The 23,877-nt window shown below is 37.5% G+C and overlaps 1 protein-coding gene across 1 annotated transcript in view; it reads left to right on the top strand.

The window, feature by feature from the left end:
- Window positions 1-23,877, top strand: part of LOC136255751 (tyrosine-protein phosphatase Lar-like) — a 156,839-nt gene that overhangs the window by 116,000 nt on the left and 16,962 nt on the right. Inside the window, exons 25-30 of the mRNA XM_066048627.1 lie at window positions 6,892-7,185; window positions 7,237-7,560; window positions 7,615-7,905; window positions 15,206-15,410; window positions 15,471-15,586; window positions 15,669-15,956. Coding sequence (XP_065904699.1) covers window positions 6,892-7,185; window positions 7,237-7,560; window positions 7,615-7,905; window positions 15,206-15,410; window positions 15,471-15,586; window positions 15,669-15,956 — 1,518 coding nt within the window. The remainder of the gene's footprint in view (window positions 1-6,891; window positions 7,186-7,236; window positions 7,561-7,614; window positions 7,906-15,205; window positions 15,411-15,470; window positions 15,587-15,668; window positions 15,957-23,877) is intronic.

Below are 23,877 nucleotides of genomic sequence, written 5' to 3'. Positions count from 1 at the left end.
ATGGTTAAATTATAGTTAATTATAGTTATAGCTAATGTGCCACAGTAGGGACTTTCCCATCGAGCTATGCTGTAATACCATCATTCATCTCTTGTTTCACTACATTTTATTGCATAGATCCCTACTTCATTTTTAAATTAACAATTTTTTTAAAAAATACTAGTTTGTTTAGTTTTTTGTTGTACACTGAAGCACAACTAGTTACAGTGTAACTTGTGAGCTAGCTATTAAGTTCCTGTATTCAAGTATGTACTGTGCCAAAATTGGAAGCACATAGGCCCGTAGTAGCATGCAAAGCAAGGGGTAGCCACTACCAATAGCCCTGTAGAACCATCTGCAACCGGGATCAAAATTTAACACATATTTTCATAAATTCTCGTTTTGTTTTCGAGCTATCTCAATCACCACTTTGTAGCATGACTTGATTGCTTGATTCAGTCCAAGTTTAACTCTTGATCGCTTGATTTGATTTTGATCCATGGTTCTACCATAGATATTCGAGTACATCTATGGTTCTACAGGACTATTGGTAGTGACTACCCCTTGCATAGCTTACCTTTAACCCAGGCCAGAAGTTGTTCAAACGAACAGGCCCTTTCAGTTTTCTGGAACTCAGTCTCGACTAACAGGATGAAGTAATACAATTTCCACTCAAGCACTATCCAATCACTCGCTGATCTCACCATCCGGCACTGAGTGGCTGAGTCAGTGTGTTCAGAGGAACAAGCCGTTGAGTATCAGTCCGTCTATTAAATAACAAATCTCTTCGTTGATTGTAGTTCAGGCGTTGGCAACAGTTGAAGTGACAACTCAGCAGCCTTAATGTTGCATGTGCAACACAGAGGAGGTATGACACGCACACGTGAGCGCATATGTTTTGTACAGGGAAGATATTTCATAGGGTTATCAGCGAAAAATACGTGCCGATTGAACTCTTTTCTTATGCTTAATTCAACGGTGCAATCTACCCCATTCAACCCCAGTGGTTCAGTTTCGATATACACAGCCTATTGGAGGAACCATCACGTGATGAATAACTAACCATACGAAACAAAGCGAAGCAGCAAGTTGGGAGGAGAAAACCAGTGAAAATCAACTGCACAAGTGTCTAAGTAGCTTTGCAGTTCATCAAATCTTGTCTACGGGTTGATTTTCCGTGATATAACCATTTGAAGAATGCAATTATTGTGAATTATTTTCAATAGCACTTAATTCGTGTCGTACCTCCTCTGCGTGCAACGCTTGAAATTATAAACGCCCCAGTCTTTCAGCAGCATAAGTTCTTTCTGAAATAATTTTGTGGTGTCTACAGAAAAGTTTTGATACGGAAAATTAACACCTCAGTATGGTTTCGATGCTTGAAGAAGAAGACAACCAACCTGATTGAAGATAAAAGGAAAGACAAGGCGCACAGGATGTACACTCATCGGAACCCCAAAAGGCACATCCCACCGGTGAGTTTGTTGTTGTGGAGTAAAATGATGACTGTACGCTGCTTCGTTTGGGCTCTAGGCTTGTGACTGTGGTCAGTGAGTGAGACGAAATTTCAAATTTTGGAGATTTAAAACAAAAAATTCTATATCTGGTCACCAGTAAGTGTTTCCTTGTTTTTAATGCGTTATTTCATGTTAGATGGACTAATATTATTCCGTAAGGTGATTTTGTGGTGTAAGATGTCTTTAGGATGATTTTTAATGGCAGCATTCTAGGTGGTGCACGTCATTTTTGGGGGAATCTCTACTTAAACAGTACTACCATACTATTTGATATGTGTTTTGGGTTGAAGTAGCCTTTTTACTAACTACTTTTCATGTCTTGTGTGACCTGACCCTTGAAATATTTAGGCCTCCATTTAGTCTAATACATTTTGGGAGTGTCTGCAAATCCTCAAAAATTTTATTTATAGCAACATTGCTCAACCTTGAAAAATTTGCCTCTTGAAATATTTAGGCTATACAGTAACTGCTTTACATGCAGGACAACTAATGTGACATAATAATACATTGGGAATGGGAACCAGGCCAAGCATAAATATTACATGTATAGTGTCTCTGTGTGGCATGCATATGATGCCTCGTTGGTTCTTGGTGAACATTTTATGAGACTGAGGTGCAGTCCTTGGATAACTCCGTTTCAAAGAAGATTTACGAAGATGATGCCAGCCGTTCAAGAGATATTCAGGTTAGATGTAAAAGCATACTGGTTTGCAATATGAAATAATTTTTATGCAGTTCCATGCTTAACCAACATAGTTTGTGTATAGCGCTTTAACAAAAATAATCACCAAATGAAAACGATTGTAAGCAATGTTTTAGAGGGTATAACAGCCCATTGTGGAACTTGGTAGCCTCCAAATATCCCATTGCCTCTGTAGTTTACAAGTGCTGATAATTGTACCTGCCTTAACCCTTAAACGAGCACGCAGGTTTGAGAAATGCGTGTTTACCAAAATTGGTTTTATATTGAAAGTGGTGAGTGTTTGCTAAACTGAATTAGCCTAACACCTTATATAAACAGAACGTTTATTCAATAGGCTATCAGGGGAAGTTTAAATAACCACTGTAACAACAGGCGCTCACTTGTTATGAAGCGATGAAGAACAGCGTCTCGACTTTTTGCGATTTTGTATTCCTTACGGTGGCAGCCATATTTGTAATTGGCTGAGTCACGTGACCCATATATGGCCTGAGGCATAATTGAATGGCGAATCGATTGGCGTTTATTGCAGAACAATAGAATGAACTGGGAAGGAGATACGAGTCTTTTTCCAAAGGTATGTAAACAGTTTTATGTGTTCATTTCGTAAAAAGTTAGTTTCATGGCGAGTTTTGGCCCTGTGTTTCAGTGTAGGGTAAAACCCTACATATCATTTCATTCGCTATTACATCACGAATTAAATGATGGCAGTTACGTAGCCATAGGGACAATGGTTCGGAAGTTACAGCGCTTTGTTTACTACCATGCGTGAGGGCCACTATAATGGCCTTTGTGCGTTTAAGGGTTAAGATCAACCGACTTTATACTACAAAATTTACATACCAATAATTGGTGACTTACGCTAGGGCTCAAACGAATATTCTATTTTGGTGAATATTTGAATATTCGAATACCATTTTGGGTATTCGAATATTTGTTTCAAATGAAACATGTAGAGTACAAAGAAATTCTTGATCCTAAATAAGTAATCATATTAAAGAGGCCTCTTGTACAACAGGATTATTGATATCTCATCCATACCAATGCTGAAAAAGACTATTTTAATGGTCAGTGGTTGTGAATAAAGAATATTCGAATAGTAAAAACCACTTGAGCCCTAGTGCCAAGCAGCCTCAACAGTGTACATACTATGCTATTACTTGTTCAGTTCATAGGTTTTTGTTTTACATTAATGCATACTGACAGAGTTATCTAATTAATAGTTTAATAATTTCGTATTTCATAAATTATCTAATTACATTGCTATGCACTGCTAAGGAAGTGCTATTTGAATAAACCACATAATAGTTTTGCTCACAGAAGTGTCTTCTCAACTGCTATTTTATAGTTTGTCTATCATGCTTTTCCCCAGCTTTTCCCCAGCTTTTCCCCATGAATTTTCTTGACAAACTGACAAGGATGCCGTGCATTTTTGTACACATAAGCACCGGACACACTCTCTTTCCAACTCGAAGCAATAGGTTATTCATGGTAGCCTACAAGGCCTGTACCATTGTTTTTCAGTCATGTAACACCTGAAAAACCTAAAGAGAAGGTAGTTACATTCTTAACCTATCAATATACAAGTACAAACACAAACTTTCTCTGGAATCATTTTGAACTTATTTTTGAACCTGAGACAATGCATGCAATATTTCTTTTGTTTGCCCCTGTAGTAGGTAGGGGTGGGTGATATCTTTAAAAAAGCATCGATAATTTTTGGCACATTATCTTGATAACTACTAATATTGCAATATGTCTCTTGAATAACTCATAACTAGTCCATATCACTGACCTGCCTGTCTTCATATTCCAAGAGTGCTGATTTATTGCATAGTATCAATATGTAGTATTGGGCACTTATAAGCTCCTGGATGTACCGGTAATGTAATTGTTGATCGTAGAGATTGTGTTAGGAATTTGAATGAAAAAATTTTGCAACACTTTTAGCGGGAGCAGTGCTACAAATGAGCTAAATTTTAAGATTATATGCAATAGACGATATGCACACTCTATTACTCGAACGAAAAATGATCAATTAAGCGTAGATGGCGCAAAACTCGACGGTAACTTAAAAGCGGAAGTCCCATACAAAAGTATGGGAAGCAAATGCGGCTCAAGCAATAACTCACCACTCGAGCTAAGGACAGGCCATCTTGCTTGCCATACACTTCTTTCCGTGCAAAAGAAGTGTATGGCAAGCAAGATGGCCTGTCCTTAGCTCGAGTGGTGAGTTATTGCTCGAGCTGCATTTGCTTCTCATACTTTTGTATGGGACTTCCGCTTTTAAGTTACCGTCGAGTTTTGCGCCGTCTACGCTTAATTGATCATTTTTCGTTCGAGTAATAGAGTGTGCATATCGTCTATTGCATCCACGAGTTAATAAATATTTTTGAAAATCCAGTTCAACACATACATACTATAGTAAGGGCTAGTCTACGTGCTGTAACAATATAACGACTGAAAAACAATGTAACAGACCTTGCCTTGTAAGTGACCAGGAATGGCATATGAAAGGGGCATATCCTCTTTGTAAAAATTAATAGCCATGAGGCTTTGTATAGAGAATTTGTGAGCCAGTACTATGGATATAGCTCAAGTTGTCCATAGCATCTATAGTTACTAAGTAACTTAGTATTGATGGTACCCCAGAGTAGCCCATACTATGAATACCTCATGTTGTCCACATATAGTATCTTGAAGTTACTAAGCAACTCTATATTGATGGTAGCCCCCCAGATAGCCAAGGTACATACTATGTACAACTCAAGTTATCCATAGTATCTTTAGTTACTAAGTAACTTTATATTGATGGTAGTCCCCCAGATAGCCAAGGTACATACTATGTACAACTCAAGTTATCCATAGTATCTTTAGTTACTAAGTAACTTAATATTGGAGGTACCCCAGAGTAGCCCGTACTATGGATAACTCAAGTTGTCCATAGTATCTTTAGTTACTTCTGATTTACTCAGAAGCTGTGATCTTAAGATATACAAAAGTATAAAAGTAAGCATTGTGGCAGTATTGGACTAGTATGGAGGGAGGCAGTTTCTAGATGAAATTTATGCATACACAAAATCTGCCCTTGGACAGCAACATTAAACTTAGCTCTGTGTGTGCATCTATCTAACTGAAACCTACATTGCTGTTTATGCAGCTTATGAACACTATAACCCTACTGTATTATTAATGAAACTAGCCTATCTTCACTTCTGGATAGCATACTGACTCCCAACTTTAATCTTCTAGCACATCGCCCTTCTCCAAGATCCACTCCTGAGCTTTTGCTGGCAAAACGTTATTCCGCATACAAACTTTAACATCACTCTTACCTCTTCTTTCAATTCGTCACTAGACTGGTTTGTACTCCAATACATTCGGGCATCACGTGCTCGCCTTGTGGCACTAACATCGCACTAAATAGACATTCACAATGTAAATCATGTATATCGTGATTGCTGCAGCTGCTGCCCTTCAACTAATCTCCACCATTTCACAAATTGGATCTCCGCTGCTTTTACCAAGTATCACGTGCAAATTTGCTCTCATGGTACTTGTATGGTTTCATTATTAATGATTCATTTAGTACGATTTGATTCTCAGGTCCATGACAGCGTGCGTATACCTACTGGAGAGTTCCAAGGCTAAGAGTTTAATGCGATTTTTAGTTTTTAAGAATACCACTGAAAAGGAGGGTTCACCCGAACCATTCAAATCCCCCCCCCCCCCCCCCCCCCCCATGCCTACGCCCCTGTGTAAGTAGTCTTGCATGGCCAATTCACTTTTCCCCGTCACAGTGACTCACATGATGTTTAAATTTATAAGTGTTTCTGAAAAGGTGTCTGAAGCTGACTGCATTTGTAGGCCACTCACTTGCTGCACAATGAGCATACTACTTGAAAGTTTAGAAACATTGTGCAAACAAATATTCCAGGGAAACAGCAATTACTATAGTTTCAGTCCAGTAGCTAGACAATCAGACTTCATACATCATGGTGTGTTTGCACAAAGTTTCTAAGCTAGGCGACATAGTAGACTAGTATGCTCATTGAGCAGCAGACAAGTGGCCTATAAATGCAGTCAGCTTCAGATACCTTTTCAGAGGCGCTTATAATTTCTAACATCGTGTGAGACACTGTGACGGAAAATAGTGAATTGGCCATGCAAGACTACATGCAGAGGTGCCTAGTACAAGTATAGAAGTGAAGTATATAAAATTCCAAGAAGAGTTTAACCCTCGTAGGTCTCTAGGTCCCAGGGTCTACTGCTTTTTGTCTACCACTATTATATAGATGACTAACCTTCACAGTGATTCATGTAATTCATAAACAGGTGCACATGCAAGAGCATGATTCTCCCAAACCAATTTCAGTAGTCTACAACAGCTGGGTGTAACCTAAATTATCCAGCAAAAAAAAATGGTACTTGCTAAATTCACCTTTCCAAACTGTTATTTTACCTATGTGCGTGCGTGTGTGTGGGAAAGCTAACCCATACTGAATAAGTACCCCTACGTCATGCTTTATTGAATATACACCATCGTCACCTTAGAACAGTATTCTGCTTTTTATGACTTGGTAGATTTAATTACATCATAGTTTCTAGTACTGTTTTATTTGCTGTTTCACACATCTTTATGTGCTATTAGTCATTACCATGTTAATAATCATTATAATTTTCTCTTAATTTCAGTTCCTCCCACTATTACGCAACATCCTAGTTCTGTGATTATCAATGAAATGGGAAGCACTTCATTATCATGTGATGCTACTAGTAATGTACTAAATGTCACAATCACATTCACCTGGGAGAAGTTTGATAACACTACAAACAGTTGGGGACCAGCTACTGGTACATCATCTGGTATTGATACAATGATGATCAGGTTTAGTAACATCCAACAAGACCATGAGGGAATGTATCGGTGTATAGCTAGTAATTCTGCTGGTAACACTTCATCTAATTCTGTTAATGTAACAGTGTATGGTGAGTTGTGAGTTAACCTGTCAATACTGTATTACATGACTGTCACCTCAGGACCACCCAAGATTGTGTCATTGCCTGATAATGTTACTGTAGTTGAAGGATCCAGTGTTGATATTGCATGTGATGTTACTAATGATCGTGATGCTGTGGGTACTCAGAATGTTACCATCTTATGGTTTGGTAATGATGGTGGTAGAATCTATGAAAATGATAGTATTAGTATAACCAACAGTTCTAATGATAGTTATCAATTATCTTACATAAGTACATTGACAATCGATCCAGTGTTACGTGAACATGTTGGCTGGTACAGATGTCAGGCTTTAAATCATGCTGAACTAAGGGATAGCCAGAGTGTTAATTTGATAGTAGAATGTGAGTTGTTTTAGTTTTGTTTTCAGTTTTATTCATTATCAAAATATTGTGTAGTTGTTCCAGTAGTGACCATCACTGCAGTGGGTCAAATCGACCAAGCAGTAAACGTGACTGTGAATAAAGAGTTAAAGTTAATTTGTGAGGTTGAGTCTCATCCTGATGCTCAAGTTCATTGGGAAAAAAATGGTGTTCCAGTTGATGGTAAAAGTGGTGAAGTTACTCAATTAACAGTAACAGCTGACTCTAGTGTACGTGGAGCCATCATCAATTACACTTGTGTGGCAGAGAATGTGGTAGGAGGAAACAATCATTCTGTTAGTAACAACATCACTGTCTATGTACAAGGTAAGATATGATATATATAATGTACTAGATGAATAAAAATTGGAAATTTTAAAATAGGAATAGGGATCGCTGAAAAAAGCCACAAAACAAGAAGGGATCGCTGACTCTGTCATAAATCTTTACTTACATGCTCTGTCGTTTTGAGGTGAGTCAAAATAGGGATTTGTGGTTTACATTACCACCCCAGCGATCCCTTCTTGTTTTGTGGCTTTTTTCAGCGATCCCTGTTCCTATTTTAAAATTTCCAATTTTTTATTCATCTAGTTTGTGTACTTTTTATTAATTCAGTAATGGATTATGAAGAAGACTGTTGTGAATTGTGTAATTTTGCATTCTGCATAGTAACACCGTCAACATTTCAGTACACACATGAAACTGATCAAATTGCAATGTGCATACAGACTGAGAGTCTCCTAGTATGAGCTACAATTTACATTACTGGTGCCTTTAATAGCTGTCAAATTCAGTGCAAGAATTGTTGTTAACACTTGACTGCATTATACGTACATCAGGGTGAACTCCCTTCAGACTGGAATAGGGCACATGTAACACCAGTATACAAGAAAGGCCCGTGTACTAATCCATCGAACTATAGACCTATATCATATATTGACTAGTATTTGCTGCAAGTTGTTGGAACACATCATCTCCTCAGCAATATCTTCTCACGATATTGACTACAATATCATGTGTACAAATTAGCATGGATTTCTTTGATTGATAATGAAAACTGTGGTGAATAGTGTAATTTTTCATTCTGCATAGTAACGCTGTCAACATTTCAGTATAAACATGAAACTGATCACATTGCAAAGTGCATACAGACTGAGAGTCTCCCAATATGAGCTACAATTTACATTACTGGTGCCTTTAATAGCTGTCAAATTCAGTGCAAGGATTGTTGTTATACACTTGACTGCATTATTAGAGTATTTACATGACTGCTCTATTAGAGTATTTAATCTGGATAACCCACCCACATACAATAATCACAGAGCGAAAAAACACCTTGCTACAAAGTCATCAGCCCAGATTAAGCTATACTGAGTTTAATAAAGACAGATTCTATCAGCCACAAGTAGCGCACACCAAAAACTTAACTCTGAGCGTGATCTTGTATGGCTTCTTGAGCGTAATGGCGTTTTTGGCAAGAAGAAACGGCCCGGTTTGGGCTGTTTCCATTCGAAAACAAAATCAAAAATAGGTCATGGACACGCACAATGATCCATTCAGCAAGCCTTGCCACTTTTTATCCCAGGATTCTCCTTGTAAACTTCGCTATGCCTGTGAAAGAATAATAATAATATTATGAATCAAGACACACTACCGTGAGTATATTTACAGGAAGAAAGTAAATGCGATTTTCACAGCTTTATAGCTCCATGATTCCTTATCCAATTGAAACCAAAGTTGCTACAGAAGTGCCGGCTAGGTAGGGGAGAGTCCACATTCCAAATTTGAAGAAAATCGCTCCAGCCATTTCAGAGATATGAGCGGCCAAAATTTGGGTTTTTTTCTTCGTTTTTTTCTTCTACTTCTTTTCGCACACTTTGCAAAATCTACCATAAAACACGAATACGTGCTCAAATCAGGCTGAAATTTGGCACACTTAAAGGGCTCATTAAGGCGAATCTCAGTATCAGGTTTGGTATATAGGAATCTGATGAACATTCACGGAGTTATGACCGATTATTTGCATAAAATTAGGTTGAAGGTCTGTCACGCCCACAGGGTAAACCGGTTGAAGAAATGAGCTGAAAATTGCTATGTAGATGGAGTAACTATCGTAGGAGTGCCTTTTTGTGGTTTGAAAGGAATCCAGTTAAAGGCCATCGAGATATGACACAAACCCCAACCTGTGTCAAAATTACGCGATCGATTTTTATGAATTAAAAACTATTAGTTTTCACACCTACCAGGCAAACCGCTTAGAGCAGTGAGCTGAAAATCGGTGTGTAGCTGGAATAATTATCATAGAAAGTCCTTGCAGTAGTACAGAAGAATCGGATTACAAACCACTGAGTTCTGATTCCAAAGCCAACTACGTGTAGCATATGGGAGATCGAGATACTCTAATAGAACAGTCACCTTAAAAGAGCATTCAGCTACGTTTATAATTTACTCCATTATAGAATTATATTACATTGCAAGTTATTCTGTAGGGAGTTCAGCTACAAACAAGTCACCCTGTAGTCAGATCAGCTAGAAGAAGGTACCTAATAGAGAGTTCAGCTACAAAGAAACCATCATGTAGAGAGTTCAGCTGCAAACAAATCACCCTGTAGAGAATTCAGCTACAAGCAAATTGCCCTGTAGAGAGATCAGCTAGAAGAAGTTACCTTGTAGAGAGTTCAGTTACAAAGAAACCATCGTGTAGAGAGTTCAGCTGCAAACAAATCCCCCAGTAGAAAGTTCCACTATGAACAGGTCACCCTGTAGAGAGTTCAATTAGAGACAAGTCATCCTGTAGATAGATCAGCTAGAAGAAGTCACCTTGTAGAGAGTTCAGCTACAAAGAAACCACTATGTAAGATAGTTCAGCTGCAAACAAATCACCTGTAAAGAGTTCAGCTGGAAAGAAGTCACCCTGTAGAGAGATCAGCTAGAAACTAGTCACCCTGTAGAGAGTTCAGCTAGAAGAATTACATTGTAGAGAGTTCAGCTACAAAGAAATCACCCTGCTACATCTTTTCTTCTTCCTGTGGTAAAGAAAAAAATGATAGGTTAAAAAGCCCTAAAGCCAGCCATAGGCCGGCTTTGGGGTATACAAATACAAAAAGAAGTGAAATCTAATCCAAAACAGCCAAGCTGTAAAAAAAAAGTGTGCGGCCCTCAGAAAGGCTATGGTGAAAACATATGTGAAATCCAAGGTGGCGGCCAAGAAATGGCTGTGATGGTAGGTTAATGGTAAAAATTTTAATAACAACAATTCAGGTGAATTTGGTGCCGCTTGGTATTGGCACAAAATTCACCTGAATTGTTGTTATTAAAATTTTTACCATTAACCTACCATCACAGCCATTTCTTGGCCGCCACCTTGGATTTCACATATTTTTTCACCATAGCCTTTCTGACGGCCGCACACTTTTTACAGCTTGGCTGTTTTGGATTAGATAATAATAATATGAACAAACTGGCATATTTCAGTTTTGTCTGAGATACACATACTGTTTCCTTTTCACTTGATACGTACTACTGGACATATACTCATTGCAAAGAACCACCAGATGGTTGTTTTGAGTTTAAGATTGCTTTTCAAGGTGGTTTTTAGGTGTGCGTTATATTAGGATTTTTGCAAAAAACATGGGCAATCCCTATTATGAACCCACTATCGTGCTTCATGATGAAGTGATCGTGTGTGTCCTAGTCATACAACTTCAATTCCTGATAACATACATACAGTCTGATATTGTTTTTGTGCATGAGGTGCACAAGTATGCATGTACTAGAAATTACTATGCATTCAGTAAACAAAATGGATTGGAAGTAGTGTTGTGCAATATAAAAATATATTTTTATATATCACCTTTCACAATTACTGCACACTGTTTTATCTTGATTGAGTGTGCTAAATACTTGGGGGTGTCAATTGGCTCTAAACTGTCTTTTAACTAACATATAGACTATATATGCAAAAAGGCTAACCGTGTTAGGCTTTATAAGAAAAAATTCAGGAACTGCTTGTGTAAAATCAAAGGGGATCTGCATCTTACTTATGATAAACCCATATTGGAATATATAGTTGCAGTTTGGGCTCCTTACACTAGGCAATCTTTAAACAAACTGGAGTCTATTCAAAGACATGCTGCTTGTGATGTTGCGCAAAATTATTTACAACCATGTGGATGCCTCAGTATCTAGTTATATAAAATAAAGATTTATAGTTTAAATACTCAGTTATGTGAGTTTTATAATTATAACGTGTGTGTTGTGTGTGGAGAGAGAGTTCAATATGTGCGTGTATAAGTCAATGGTTCATGTAGAATCCAAGTATTATTGCCATATTTTAAATCTTCTTTTTTAGAATAATGAATGTCATGTCAACATAATGAAATTTTGTGTATGGTGAAGTCATATTGATGATGTCATAATAATGACATCATAATACAAAATTTTAAGCTACACTGTTTTTCAGATTTGTTTAAAAGAAATAATATTTGGATTTTACTTGTACCACTCATGCACACATATATAATATGTGCAATAGTTGTAACACGGGCATGAGAGCTTTGCCTGATGTGTACATGTATGCTGGGTAGCAGGGCATTTCAGGCAAAGCCCAAATGCCATGTGTTACAGCTAATATGTAAATCTTCCCATCCGTATCAAGCTGATAGACTGCACAGGGTAATTAATCACCCAAGCCAATAAGAGTGCAACCACTGGATTTATTATATATGCATGCCTGAAAATTTTGATTATGGCTATGCAGCTAGTACATTCTCAGAGGAGGTAAAACACGTTCACGTGAGCCATAGGGTTTATACAGAGAATCTATTTCTGGAAGGTATTTCTAAAAACTATGTGCCAATCAAAAGCTTTTCTTATGCTGGATTCAGTGGTGTAATCAACCCCAGTCAACCCCTATGGTTTGACTTCTATATACACAGTCTATTGGAGACTTCATCACGTGATAAATAACTTAACAAACAAACAAAATGGAGGATAAGCAGCCACCAGGGAAGAAAGCACTGCTGATAATGAAGTAAAGAGTGTCCAAGGAGCCTATAGAAATCCACCAAAGTCCATTAAGACATTACTTTTGTAATTTAGATATTCAAAGTATGCAATTAACACGAATTCTATCGGATAGCACTTATTTCATGTCGTACCTCTTCTGGTTACGTTTGGTTACAACGAACGGACAAATCCTAGAGATATCATGGAGTATTTTGGTTACGCGAGTTTTAATCAGTGCTATTGAATCATTTATGGAGTGATTATAAAGTTTACTAATACCCTAGATTAGTAAGCTTGCTTGTAGAGTAGTTACTTCGTGCAGAGTGGTAAGTTTGTGAGGAGGATATCATCTGTATTCGGAAACATGGTCCGTATTTGGAAATATGTGCTAGTGATCAGTTAATAATCTATAGCACTAGTTCTTACCTTAGCCCAACGTTTTTCAACTCATAAGATAGTGAGGAGTACAAAACACTCTCTGTCTGAGTAGTTTTCATGGCAAAATCCACTAATCACGTGAGTATTAATCAATCCCCATAATCAATTTTGGCCTTAACATATATAGTCTACATTTTGTATGTAGCCTGGCTAGCTGAGCTACATACAAAATGTAGCCCGGAAAGCTCCTTTGATCTGAGGTATTACATATGTGACTGAATTTTGGAAAAGAAAAAAAACATTCCAAATCACACATTAGAAGTTTCAAGACAAACGGTTTTAAAGAATTCAAGTCAGCATAACTCACCAAGGATGCAAGCACACATTTGGAATTTACACAAGATGTGCATCAATCAATTACCTTTCAGACCACTTCAGCACTTGTAGCTGCTTGTAGAGTTTCCTGCTAAGATAGAAAATCTGAGCAGTTGGACGAGCGAAGGTGCTCACAAAGGGGTGGGGGTGGTAGGGTGGGCAAGAGATAGACTTCAAAATGGAGGCAGACCACAATTGAAGTCCAGACACGAGATTACAGGGTGTGCTGGCATCTTAGTGGCTGATATGCAGCAAAATCAGCAGAAAAATCGTTTGACCAACATTATCAGGTAATCCACCAGCAAACTACTGATTGTTGCCAAGCCAAGCCTTTCACAAGGCCTGAAAGTATCGTTTGAGCTCTCCACACCACCCAGAAAAGATGTCTGTTAAAACCAGTTTGAGTATAGTAATGAGGATAAAATCTATTAGTACGATAGTGTAGCTATCCACTGATGGTGTTAGTTTGATTTTGCCTGATGTGCTATTTGGAACAGTTTTGTCACATAATACAATGAATTACACGTATTTTGTAATTCATCAATTATGTTGCTATGCATCGCTAAGGAATTGTAACTTGAGCAAACCACTTTAAACCACAAATTATGCAAAAAAAAGTATCTCCTTGACTGTTTTATAGTTTGTCTATTGTTTTTATATATAAATTCTCAACACTAAACCTCATGGCTGCTCTTAATTTTTGTTTACATATGAAGGGAATATGCCCCCTTTCAATTCAAGAAGATCTGTCATTCCTGGTAGCTTACAAGGTCTGTTGTGTTGTTTTTCAGTCGTTATACGCCTGTTGTAGCACGTAGGCTAACCACTACTGAGCTGTACCCATACCCCTTCAAGTAAGCGTGACAGAAATAGAAAGTTGAGCTTTGATACTTAACGGTCTTATTCATTGAGTAAAGGTTTATTTTCAATAGCTCAAAGCCTGTTTGCTCATGTGGGTGTTGGATAGACACGCAGACACACAGTTTTTGCCAAACCAATTTCAGGAAACCAGCCAGGCACATGCCCACAGCCAGCCTTCAGCTGGCTTTGCATGTATGCAAGATCTATAGTTTCCCTAATATTGTTCAGGTGTTGAGTGTTCTGTTTGAAAATCTCACTATTAACCCTTTAAGGACCAAAAATTGTGTGCATAGTCTACCCTGAAAGCCCACACATTTTATGATTATTGCGCATTTAGTGTTTTAAAAAATATAATAAGTTTATAGCATTGACAAAGCCCCTACAAGTGCTCAATTGTATAACAAATTATACTAAAAGACTCGCCTGACAATAATAAACAACATTATCTAACTTACCAAAGTGTAGAACCAATGTCTTAAAAGCACTAAGGTGAGTTTCAAACACCTACACGCGATCGATTTCTTTGTGACACAATCAATAAAAACAGTCCGCTATTTTAGTTTTTTAAAACCGCGTCATGTGATCTTGTATATCAAATTATTCGCCTCTAAATAGTGAGCACTCTGAGCTTTATTTGAAGTTAATACGATGAACACAGCCAAAGTTATGGAGCGATTTCTACAAGATTAGTTTTATTGTTGTGTAAATATTAAATGTTTGTACTTTGTTAGGAATTTTACACAGGCTTAGTTTTGCGTGATAAGTTGGCCTTATATATCAAAAGAATCGCCTATGAATGGCGAATACAATGGACCCTGTTTCGATCTAATAGCTTCATTTGTTGCGGAGTTATAGCTCTTTGTTTACTGCCAATAATCTTGGACGTAATATTACGGCGCTGGTCTTTCGAGCAATACCTACTTTGGACGTAATATTACGGCAGCGGTCCTTAAAGGGTTATGATGTATTTGTAGTATGTATGTAATGTTATATCTGTTATCTACAGCCATTCCTGATGTTATACGTGGTGATGATATAAAACAGATAAGCAGTACTGTAACAACTATTGTAGTGGAGTGGCCAGTACCTAATTATTATAATGCTCCAATCACAAAGTATCAGTTGATGTTGTGTCAAAAAACAAATATTGATGACTGTACAGGCTCTATAAGCCTCACTGTTGATGCTAGTGGTAGTGATACTACAGTAAGGTATGGTTGACTGATTGTTTAGTGATGTGATGTGTTGATCCTGTCATTGTGTATATACAGGTATAATATTACTGGACTAACACCATTTACTGCATATCAACTGAATATATCAGCTGTTAATGAAATTGGATCATCTCCATTCTCCACACAAGTTCCTATCAGAACAGTTAATGCAAGTAAGATCATTGTGTGTGTATGGAATGAGTGTGTTTGGTAGCGACAAGTGAGTGGTTAAGATGTTTATCACTTGTTGTATAGTGGAGGCTGCAGTCCAGGGTCTTGATGTGACAGCTCCTAATAACTCAGAAGTGATTGTGACATGGATGGTGCCAGAATATTTTGAATTAAATGACTTTGTGGTCATGTATTTCTTTAAATCTGAACAACCAGAAATGATAACTGTTGATAGACCACCCTACCAGCTTAGTGATCTTATTCCAGGAGAGACTTACACTGTCAGGGTGACTTCACGTTACTTAAATGGTGTCAGTAATATGACTGTTAAAGCTGATACAACTGAAGATACTGTTACACTTGAGAAGATTGGTATGTAAATTGTTTTGTTCTGTTTGTTGGGTTAATGTTTAAAGTTAGAAAGTAAACTTTACAAACAGATTAACAGTTCACAGTTATTTTAACTATGGTCAGGCTTGTTCATTTCTCATTAGTTTGTAGCAGCCTGTGTATTAAGGACACACACACACACACACACACACACACACACACACACACACACACACACACACACACACACACACACACACACACACACACACACACACACACACACACACACACACACACACACCAATCAAAGTCAGTTTGCATGCCATTATGAAGTGTGGATCCAGATTATGTAGGTGTCCTCATTTTCAAGTGTCCTGATTAACAGGTTCCACTGTAATACCTTTTTAAAGTATGGAATGGATCTGAGAATCTTGAGGAAACCATTCAATTGATAGTGAAATGGTGAATACTATGTACTGTTTTCTTAGGAAAGGTATGCTTTGACATGCACAAATAAACACATGGGAGAACAATCTTTAACTAGATAACTAAAAATGAGAGATTTTGGCAGGGCAACAGGGATCGGTGAAAAATTCCACAAAACAAGAAGAGAGGCAATGTAAACACAAATCCCTAATTTGTTTGACTCAATATGTATAATTTTCATATCTTAACAGAAAAGCAAAATAGGGACTTTGTGATTTACATTAACACCTCACTAATCCCTTCTTGTCTTTAAGGGTTTACTTTCTTGTAGTTGTTGTTCAATATAACAAATATACAAAAGGTAATTACAAGAGTTCATAATTCACATGAGCTTTGCATACAAGATAACCACCCTTCTTGTACTTGAGTTATATGACATATTGTTTCACAACTGCTTGACTGATGGTTACTGTTTTCATTTAAAATGTAATGCTTCTAGCTTTAGCCTGAAATAATATTAGGTCACCAAAATTATTAAAGGTGTAAATAGTTAGCTCATAGTACAAAGAAATTTTGCAGCAATCATTACATGGAATAGGTGACTAATGCGCTAACTGGTTTTCATTCCCTTGTAAGAAAAAGTAACTGCCTTTGGTGCAAAGTTAATTAATTTAACCCATTAACAGCCAAATTCTCCGAGACCACAGGCTGATTTGTCAAATAGCATCATACTAACCCGTCCAATACACAGAACTATTTAGTAACCATATATCTAATTACTCGCTATAAACTAAAGAGGTCAACTGTGTTGTTTTTGTTTACATAATGGTAACTGCAACGTAGTTATTAACTACTATGGTGGCAGTGGCGGTTAATGGGTTAATCGCAACATTGTTAAATGGCTCCGTTGTGAGCACTAAAAGGTGGGTCATGTCCTTCAAGTGTGTTGTCCTTCAAGTGTGTTGCATTGGTAAGAAGATATGTTAGCTTCTCACTTGATTTTGTGTCTATTCAGTGATATACGTGCTCATCCATGCTAGTGCTGAGCAATACTAGAAAATTCACTATCACGATAGATATCGAAGTATCATTCACGATATGATGATATGATGATAATTATACTTTGAATGATCTTCAGTCAAGTTCCATGTATTCAATGCATAAATAAGCATGCTAACTATTTGTTTGGTTTTCTTGTAAGCGCATTAATTAGGTAATTAATTGTGTAGGCAGCTGATATTTCTACAATTTTTGTTAAAGCCCTGCAGCCAAATTTTTCCATGATAAAGCAAGTCAAGTAGTTATAAAACAGCTAAGCCAGCTTCTCAAGCAGCATTTTTAGTGGAATTCTAGACCCTTCGTGAAGCTATCGACTAATTGTGTGGGCGGTCGATAAATAGACACCGCTTGTTATAGCCTTGCTACCAAACGTTTCACGAATAAGCAGGCCTAAAGAGATACAAAACAAGCAAATAAATTTGGTAACAATGTTTCTAGTAATCTTACAGCAGTATCGCAATATTAAGCTGTAATTATCATATTGCAATAATGATTTTTTTTACCGCAAGTATCGAACTATCGATATTATCTCTTGGCACTAATCCATACCACCGTATAATATACACTGTGGACATGCCGTACTTGCATCTTTTCAACCATTTTTTCTTCTTATCTTGACATCATTATCTACCATGTGAGCACTTTGGAAATTTTCTACTGTGCCTCCTGTGAACACATCATGGACATGGTTGTCCATTGGCAACTATTTGGATCATACAAGTTTACTGTCACTGTCAGGTGTTGTAGACACACACCAGTAGAGATGGTTGACGATGCTCTTCTGTCATTCACTAACCAGTTCACAGTCTTTTAGCATATCCAGCTTCTTAAATTTCTATCAGTTGTGATTGTTACATAGGTGCACAAGTATAGATATAAAATATACCTTTGGCTACGTGCCATGTATCAAAGTAGTGTTTTATGTCTGGGTGTGCTTCCTGTAGCCATTTGTTTATCTGCTTATTGCCCATCATATGACAAGTACATCGATAGTAAGCTTATGGCCTTGAAGAAATTCCATGCAGCAATTTCTCCATATGGTGACTTCCTTCAACTCCATCACTCTGTTGTAAACCATTTAAATTTGTATTTAGTATATACCACATATTTTACCATATACCTGAACAAGCTGTTTATCCTCTAAAAAATGTATGGGCCTAAACTTTGAGTGCCTTGGCTGGTAATGAGTCAGTGTACAGAATAGCAGTAGATGTCTGTATGGCTGGTTAGACAAATGTATTATTACACTGGCTGCATGCTTGCTTGATGGCTGAGGAAAGATTCATTTTGATGGAAACGATGGTACTCCTACAAGCTACACAAGTGGCTAATAGCAACATGAGTACAGACTCAGCACCAGAAGACAGTTGCTTTGCTCCTTGTCTCCTGATGTGGTGGTCTCCCAATACACATGTGGATTGGTTCCCTTTGTTTCAGTCTCCTCTTCTTCTATAAGTTAAAAAGGTCTGCATCCTCAACCACTGGTGCCTCGTATCTCTGTTTAAGAGTTGATGTCATTGGAGGGTGTAAGAGATTACACTGTACTCCTATGTTACACTGATGGTGCTGCCTGGGCCCCTATAACAATGTTCATATTACAGTAGGACAATCAATTTGTTCCTACTGAAATTAGTGGCTAAAGGGACAATTGCAGCCTGAGTATGAGCATCAAGAACATTTGGAAAAGCTTGGACCCCAAAGCTTGTGTATGTTGTGCAGCCTCATCCACAGATTGCATATGGCTAGAATCAACAGAAGTGTCTTGCTGTTCTTACTGTAGAGTATTTTGATCTTGAATAGACTGTCCACAAACATCAATCGTGGAATGAAAAGAGGGACAAAGCCTTAAGTATGGATTAAGCTTCCCAAGTTTAATAGAATGGATTTAGTAGCAACAAACACTCCATACCCAACACTAAATGCAATTTTATATGGCTTTGCATGCATATTGGCTTTTGGCAAGAAGGGCCCAATTTGGGTTGTTTTCTAAGTCACAGACATATCAGTGATTCATTCAGCAAACATCACTACTTTTATCCCAAGAATCTCCTTGCTATCTTTGCTGTGCTGTATGTTTAATCCATTGTAGCATGGCAAAAGAATGTTGCAATTGATGAAAGTTGTACACCATTTTGTTCTTCATGACATTAGCATTCCACAAATTGTAATTACAAGTCCGTGTGACCTATCGTATATGAATTATCGATCAATGAATATTAAGGTGGCGCTGAAGTAATTATGTGAAGCCGTACAATGCCCATTTGTCACTATTAAAATTAGCCCACGTGCTTAATTAGCTATTTTAGGGTGGTGGAGAACTCTGCTTGTGAACCATGTAGTCTACATTTAAAGGGTTCTTATGATAGTCTTTAATGTTGTAGCTTAGCATGCCAAGTTCCGTGAAATCACCCGCTTTAATTTCGTGGCTATTAAACTCTGAACTTATGAGCCGATTTTAAAAATAACTCACCCCAGAAACAACCTAGCGCTAAGCCGCCTTGGCTCTTATGGTTTCTCACCTTGTAGAACAACTCTATGGAATCCTTTTTAACGATAACAACGTGGAAACTGGTTAAAATGCAAACCTGCATTTTTCAACAAGTGATATCACGCCCGTCAACAGCGAATCACGAAAAATCTTTCCATAGCCCTGTAAAGAAACGCTTCACCAGTGCCTCTCCCAAATTTTGAGAGTCTATGGTAAGTAAATATGGAGTTATTTCACGAATTGTGAGACAGTGTAACTGGCCAGGGCGTGCTCCGTAAAGCAGTAATCACGCGATGACAGCTGGTGTTGTTCGCTGTGAAGTTACCAGAGTTTTGACAAGGTGATGAAGTCAGTACGTGAATATCGTTACTTGTATCAGCAATAGTAGCCTGACAGTCTGATAGAGCTGGTTCTTTCAATATTTCGAAGCGCTTCGCTTTGTTCTATTAGTTTTCCGTGTTTTTTCGTGCATGACCACAAACGTGATGTCCCATTGGCCTTGTAAGGCTTCATTTGATTACTTCAGCGCCACCTTAATAGCCACTACAGTACATGTATTTTGTGAAGTTTTATGCTGAGAACTGAACAGGTGTTTTGCTGGTGGTAACATGTTTCTTAATTCATTGCCAACTATTGCTATATCTTTCCCATCACTTTTGCTGCTAAAGAAAGCCTTTTCTAATTGATTAGACTTTAATTTTTGATCCTGAAAAACAAACCGCATTTTCCTAATATGTAAACAGAATGCAAGCATAGATTAAGAAGCTGTTGTAAATCATATAAGGCTCTGTTATAACAATAAAACACTATTATAAACATGTTAAATTGTATATTACAATAATATTATTAAATTATACACTTATGAGGAAGGTCTCCAACCAGATGCATCAGTGCTGAAAACAACAATTTTGGCAAGGATTACTTGCCTTTAACGTATAATTATTATTGCATTGAACTATACCTATTTCATTACTGATACAATAACAATTATCGAATTATCGCTATCGTGTTATCTACATTATCACGCAGTCCTAGAACATGGCTTTAAGGAATAAAGTTAACACTTGAAATTGTCACGCACAGATCTCTATTCAGGTTCAATGGGTATGATACATATCCTGTCTGATGGTAATACATACATCATTGGATAAATAGAAGAGATTATTGCTACACAACCCCATGTTCAGCTGGGACGCAATCGTCAAAAAAAAACCGGAATGTTTTTGTTCGTACGTGCAATTTTCAAGAAGTCCAACACTAGATGTGCCACCGATACGAGAGGAATGGCATACAGCCAGCATACTTCAGGCGTGCTTTTGAGCAAGAGCACTTCAAGAGATGCTTTATGAAGATATTTATGCTAATCTTGAAATGTACAGGTTGAAAGTATTTCCATGTTAGATTTAAGCAAGAATTTAGCTGCTCCTGATTTCACGTTGCTGTGGGAATTAACAGGAAGAATAGTGCACAAAATCTGAGTCAACAAAAGTGACAAGGTTTGTATGTGGCATGTCTGATATCTGTATGAAAGTGCATACATTTGTGAAACAAATTTGCTGTGTTAATATATTCAGGTACACAATAAATCATACACCACAGTACCTTAAGGCAAGAAAATTTTGTGGCACATTAACGTTTTCATGATATGATATATAATTAGTATGTTTTGTGGAACAAAATTTTCATGGTTTAGACATCAATCTCTCAATTGTACATGGACCGTAAAATATTATTAGAATTTTGTGGATGAAACATCTGCAATATCCATGGAAATTTTTATCCCATGGATACTTCTTGCCTTACGGTACATTTAGTATCATAGTATACGTGTGTTCACATCATCATTTACAACTTCCTCTCCTACTAGTTCAGAGCCTTCAGTGCAGCTAGATTCAGCATCTTGTGATTCACTATCAAGTGGTGAGTCAAGGGTTTCCCAAACTTACAGCATATGATATTGTGATCACTTGGAAGTTATGGCATTGTTCCACAGACTTGAATGTAGTCCCTTGGTAACCTGAATTTTTGGCTATCCCCTCTAGACTATCATCACAGTATTTTTAAACTTAAATTAGGTTTCAAATCTCCTGGGAAGACCCAAACCTCATGCCACCAGTGACATAGTTTTAGCTTAGTCTGGGTTCTCATTTAGTAATGCATAGTTAATGGGTATTGGTTGACCACATTTGTTGTTGTCCTTTAAAAATAGTTTACTGAGACTTGTGTTTACTGGAAATAGGTTTGTTTGGTGGCCTAAAATGTACTGTAGGTTTGCTGTTGTTCTGTAGATTGTTTTGTAGCTGCAGTGTTGTACCATGACAACTCTGTTATGGAAAGTAGAAGGACATGGCTACATATATCATTGACGAAGATATACAGCCTTGGTGAGTTGGTCAGTGGTGTGAGCTTTCTTTGTAGCTACCCATTCCTTGATAGAATTTAATAAGATTTTTGATAAGTCTTGGGTGTAGCTCCACAAGAGGAACAGTATTGTGCAGGATTTAAAAGATAATAAACTTCCCTTGGAGAGGAATGGGGTACTTGAAGATAATTGTACCCCCGAGTATTTCAAAGGCAGGTTTTACAAGTTATTGTGAATGTGGTGGTATACTGGGAATGTATGCAGAATTTAGGAGTGTTTTTATACTAGGAGTGTTCTATTTTTGAATGTAGTTGGGACTATTATGGTAGCGTTTTGCTTCAATCCAATGTTTCTTGCAAATGTAGCTATCTTCAAAAGGTGTTTGCATTAAATTGTTGAATAACTTTGTTTGTTAAATTGTATAACTTTGTTTCCACATAGGACACAGAACTTTGACGTTTCACCTCCAGCTAACTTGGAGTGGCGGCAGCAGTATTCTGATACAAGAAATTTTCACCTGATAACTGATGTTGATTACAATGCTATCTGTCAATAATTACTGTATGTGTGAACAGCGACCAAAGTGCACAACTTTATAAAGCATGATTATCAAGTGTGGGCTTTTTGTGTAGCTGAATAACTCAATTAGCAACACTAATATGGCTTGAAACAAATTTGTACTACATGTCCACTTTGTTATTACTCATTCACTTTGTAACTCTTGCTAGCTACTACTGTGGAAAGACAAGTGACATGTTGTTGCATGATGCATCTGGATGTACAAGCGTTCAGAAAATGAAGCCATGTATGACTGATGTTGTTAGCTGCTAGTTAAAAATAACACATATAGCTACCTTTGCCAAAAATTTTATACAGAAATATTGTGAAAATTATGTTTATCCCTTACAGCCTGTTTATACTACAGATCACTCTGGGTGAGATTACTTCAGTGTGATCCAGATCGATTGTTGAGCGGTGTTTATACTACGAAGGCCGGGCTCAATCCAATCAGCAAAAAAGTTTAACCCACAATCATAATGGAGCAGAGATTGTTGATGGAGTTAAAGGATGTCTGCTCCCTATTATCGTCAGGTTAATAGACATAACAAAAGTCTTAGGTGTTGACAACAACATCTCAATTCTTTGGAATTGTTTGACTATTCACTTGCACACAATGCTGTTTGTTCTTGAGCCCTCTTGAAGCTGTCCCTCCGTATTGTCGCCCAGATACTTTGCTGTTGCTTCATTTCATTATTGCAGTCACCAGTTTTCTGTATTCTTTATTCCGTTTATTAAAGCCAAATCAAACTGCAGGGTTGCAACTGTTTATACTGGGTCAGTGGAGCAAACTAGATCGAATCCCTAGCAGCCATTTCAGCAGTTCAACATGGTTCAGTTCAATACGGTATGTATTTAGTTTAAACTAACTTGGAAATCACTCTGATTCAAGATGATTCAAACTAGATGGCTTGAACTATAATAGAACACAACACTGAAAATTATCAAACACAGATCTCTATTCAGGCACAATGGATATGGTAGACACTAACAGCCTATTTACACTAAAATGGTTTAACTTGTTGATTTGTTTGACTCTTATTTCTTTTGTTGTTTTCAGCAATCTC

Source organism: Dysidea avara, chromosome 5, assembly GCF_963678975.1.
Source record: "Dysidea avara chromosome 5, odDysAvar1.4, whole genome shotgun sequence".
In the NCBI taxonomy this organism is placed as follows: Eukaryota; Metazoa; Porifera; class Demospongiae; order Dictyoceratida; family Dysideidae; genus Dysidea; species Dysidea avara.
This window is presented reverse-complemented; position numbering and strand designations above follow the sequence as displayed.